The sequence below is a fragment of the Limulus polyphemus genome, unplaced genomic scaffold (genome assembly GCF_000517525.1).
Source record: "Limulus polyphemus unplaced genomic scaffold, Limulus_polyphemus-2.1.2 Scaffold880, whole genome shotgun sequence".
NCBI classification, from domain to species: Eukaryota; Metazoa; Arthropoda; class Merostomata; order Xiphosura; family Limulidae; genus Limulus; species Limulus polyphemus.
Window position 1 is genome coordinate 302,933 of NW_013666490.1, and position 2,668 is coordinate 305,600.

The window sequence follows — 2,668 nt, forward strand, 5'->3', positions numbered from 1 at the left end:
ACATATATATATATATATATATATATATATATATAGCAACATAATGCGTGTTCAAACATTGGCAAAGTTGAAGTAGGCGCATATAATTGTTTTCTCAAATACGACTTAGTTTATGAAATTGCCACTACATGGCGCTTTTCACAGGAATTTTAAGAATAACGAATAATGTTTTATAAAGAATAGCTTTACATTTCTATATATGCACGCGTTTTTTTAGTGACCACAAAAAAGCTAGTCCAAGGACTTTTTGTACATCATTAATCAAAAATAAAAATGATTTAACTAAATCAACCCACATTAACAAATGGATTATCTGATGTTGTTGCAGGATTTTTCGAATAACTGAGATACAAATATTGTACTAGAGCGTGTTATAACAAGAAAGGCCCCCTAGTGGCACAGCGGTATGTCTGCGGACTTACAACGCTAGAAACCTGGTTTTGATACTCGTGGTGGGCAGAGCACAGATAACCCTTTGTGTAGCTTTGTGCTTAACTTAAAACAAACAAACAAATAACAAGAAAGCTGCTATCCATGAAATTTATTCTTAATAATTTGGCAAGTTTTTCAATTTTGTTTTATGAAAAGCTGCATGTACAAATAAACAAAACTATATCATACGGTTATTCGGGTTCAAGAGTGTACGAATCTTGAACTTTTAGTTGAGATATTAGAAGCTATCTTTATTACCTAAATTACACAATGGATGCACTAGTATAACAAGTGTATTATGAATGTTTCTACTAAGCATCAATGGGTTTTATCAAAGTTACAACTTAACTGTTTAAATGTTTTTAACTTTTTTTATGACTGACTAATTAGATTTGTTGTAACTATACCTCAATTTTTTATATTTTTATAGAACTGAATAGTATATTTTAACTGAACTGGTGAAGTAGAACTATAAGGTAAACACCATCCTTTAAACTAAGTACATCATTTACATATATATATAGCTTTTACAGCATTTATTGATAAGAACTAAAACAGTGGCGTTGGAAGAGAAAGGTAACTTCCTCCTTTCAACCTTTCCCAGCAAAAATGCGTCCAAAATAGGAAAATTACTTCTAGGAAAATCTGGAGAATGCATAAAATTTAATCCAGAACACTATAGTTTCCAGGGCCCTAAGGCGAGCCTTGGACCCCAGCCGTAATGGGTGCGCACATTCCTTCGCTTCTCTCGTCAAATAAACCTTGCCCCCCCCCCACACTTTTAATTTGCCTTCTGCACCTCTGCAAGTTAAAGACTACATTTATACTTTGTTGTACTTTTTTAATCTTTAAGCATAACCTTATATATCTTGAACAGCGGTAAACTAATTACTTAAAATTATAAATATAAGATAATAATGAAAAAAGTTACCACTTGGTCTTGCCAATTAAGTCCCAAAATGGTGGCTGGGTTAGTCGACATGGTCCCTCAGTTGCTTGTTTGTAGTATGAGTAGAACCGGAGGCGGAGTTCAATGGACGGTTTGAAAGGCCCTACGAAAGAAACGCATTGATCGAAAGCTTATTTCTTATGTTTCTTTAAGAAACAAGAAACTTTTCCGACATATTATCCTCGCAAACGATTAATTTGAGAGTAAATTTGTTTATAATCACAGTTAGGTGTTATTGTACTCTACAAAGAAGATAACGTAAGCAGATTAGGTAAATTATATAACTTGTACTTGTTTCTTTTAGCAGCGACTAAATCCAACAAAAACAATTCGAGAAAAATACAAAAGATTTCTGGAAAATGAGTTGTTTTGGATTTCGTAAAAAAAATTGGATTAGTGTGGTATTGTATGTTTTAAAATCAACTTTTGTTTACATTACAATATAAACAAAATTTGCTTATTAATAGGACCCTCCCAGTGCTCAAGTGTAAGTCTGCATGCTTATGACTAAAAATCGGGTTTCGATACCCGTGGTGGTTTTATTTGAAGTTAAACATAAAACACACAATGAGCTATCTGTGCTCTGCCCACCACGGCTATGGAAACCCGTTTTATAGCGTTGTAAGTCCGCATACATTCCGCTGTGCAACTAGGGAGGGGGGGGGGGGTAGGAGGTTTTCTGACAAATATTGTTGAAAAAGAACAAAATGGTAAAAACATTTACCAAAATTGGCCAAAAATTACGAAAAAAAATTGACACATTTTGCCAAAAATTAACAAAATTCAATAGGGTATGGGGCCAAATATTTATTAGTTGGTCAAAGGCAACACGGAGGGAAACTAAAGCAGCAAGGCCTCCCAGGACCTATGAACAGACTTTCTGAATACAAGAAAACGTTTAAATAAATAAAATTCGGGAAATCACATCAAATAAAACATCAAATTCCATCACTTATTTAGCATTGGATTTCAAAAATAATTCTACAAGAAGAAAGGTTAGCCCTTTTTTCTGTCAGATTGAACGTTTTTATTGAGATATCTTCATAAATGAATGAGATTTCCAAAAAAACAAACGAAAACAAAAAAATAAGGAGTATCCAACCCCAACTTCGACACGTTGGGAGTATCCAACCTCCAATTCGAGATTGTGTATGTTTATTATCTTATGCTATAAAAAAATTGTTTCTTTCTTGAATGCTGTGGTTGAAAAAGCTTCCTAGCATTGGCTTTGGAAAGTTAAGCTTTTTATTTTATAATTTTTTTCAGCTGTTTACAAACTAAAACTCA

The 2,668-nt window shown here is 33.2% G+C and overlaps 1 protein-coding gene across 1 annotated transcript in view; it reads right to left on the reverse strand.

Annotated features, from left to right (window-relative positions):
• The window catches only part of LOC111086144 (acyl-CoA-binding domain-containing protein 4-like), a 19,632-nt gene that overhangs the window by 7,615 nt on the left and 9,349 nt on the right, over nucleotides 1-2,668 (reverse strand). Inside the window, exon 2 of the mRNA XM_022387817.1 lies at nucleotides 1,364-1,484. Within this exon, the coding sequence (XP_022243525.1) occupies nucleotides 1,364-1,484 (121 nt within the window). The remainder of the gene's footprint in view (nucleotides 1-1,363; nucleotides 1,485-2,668) is intronic.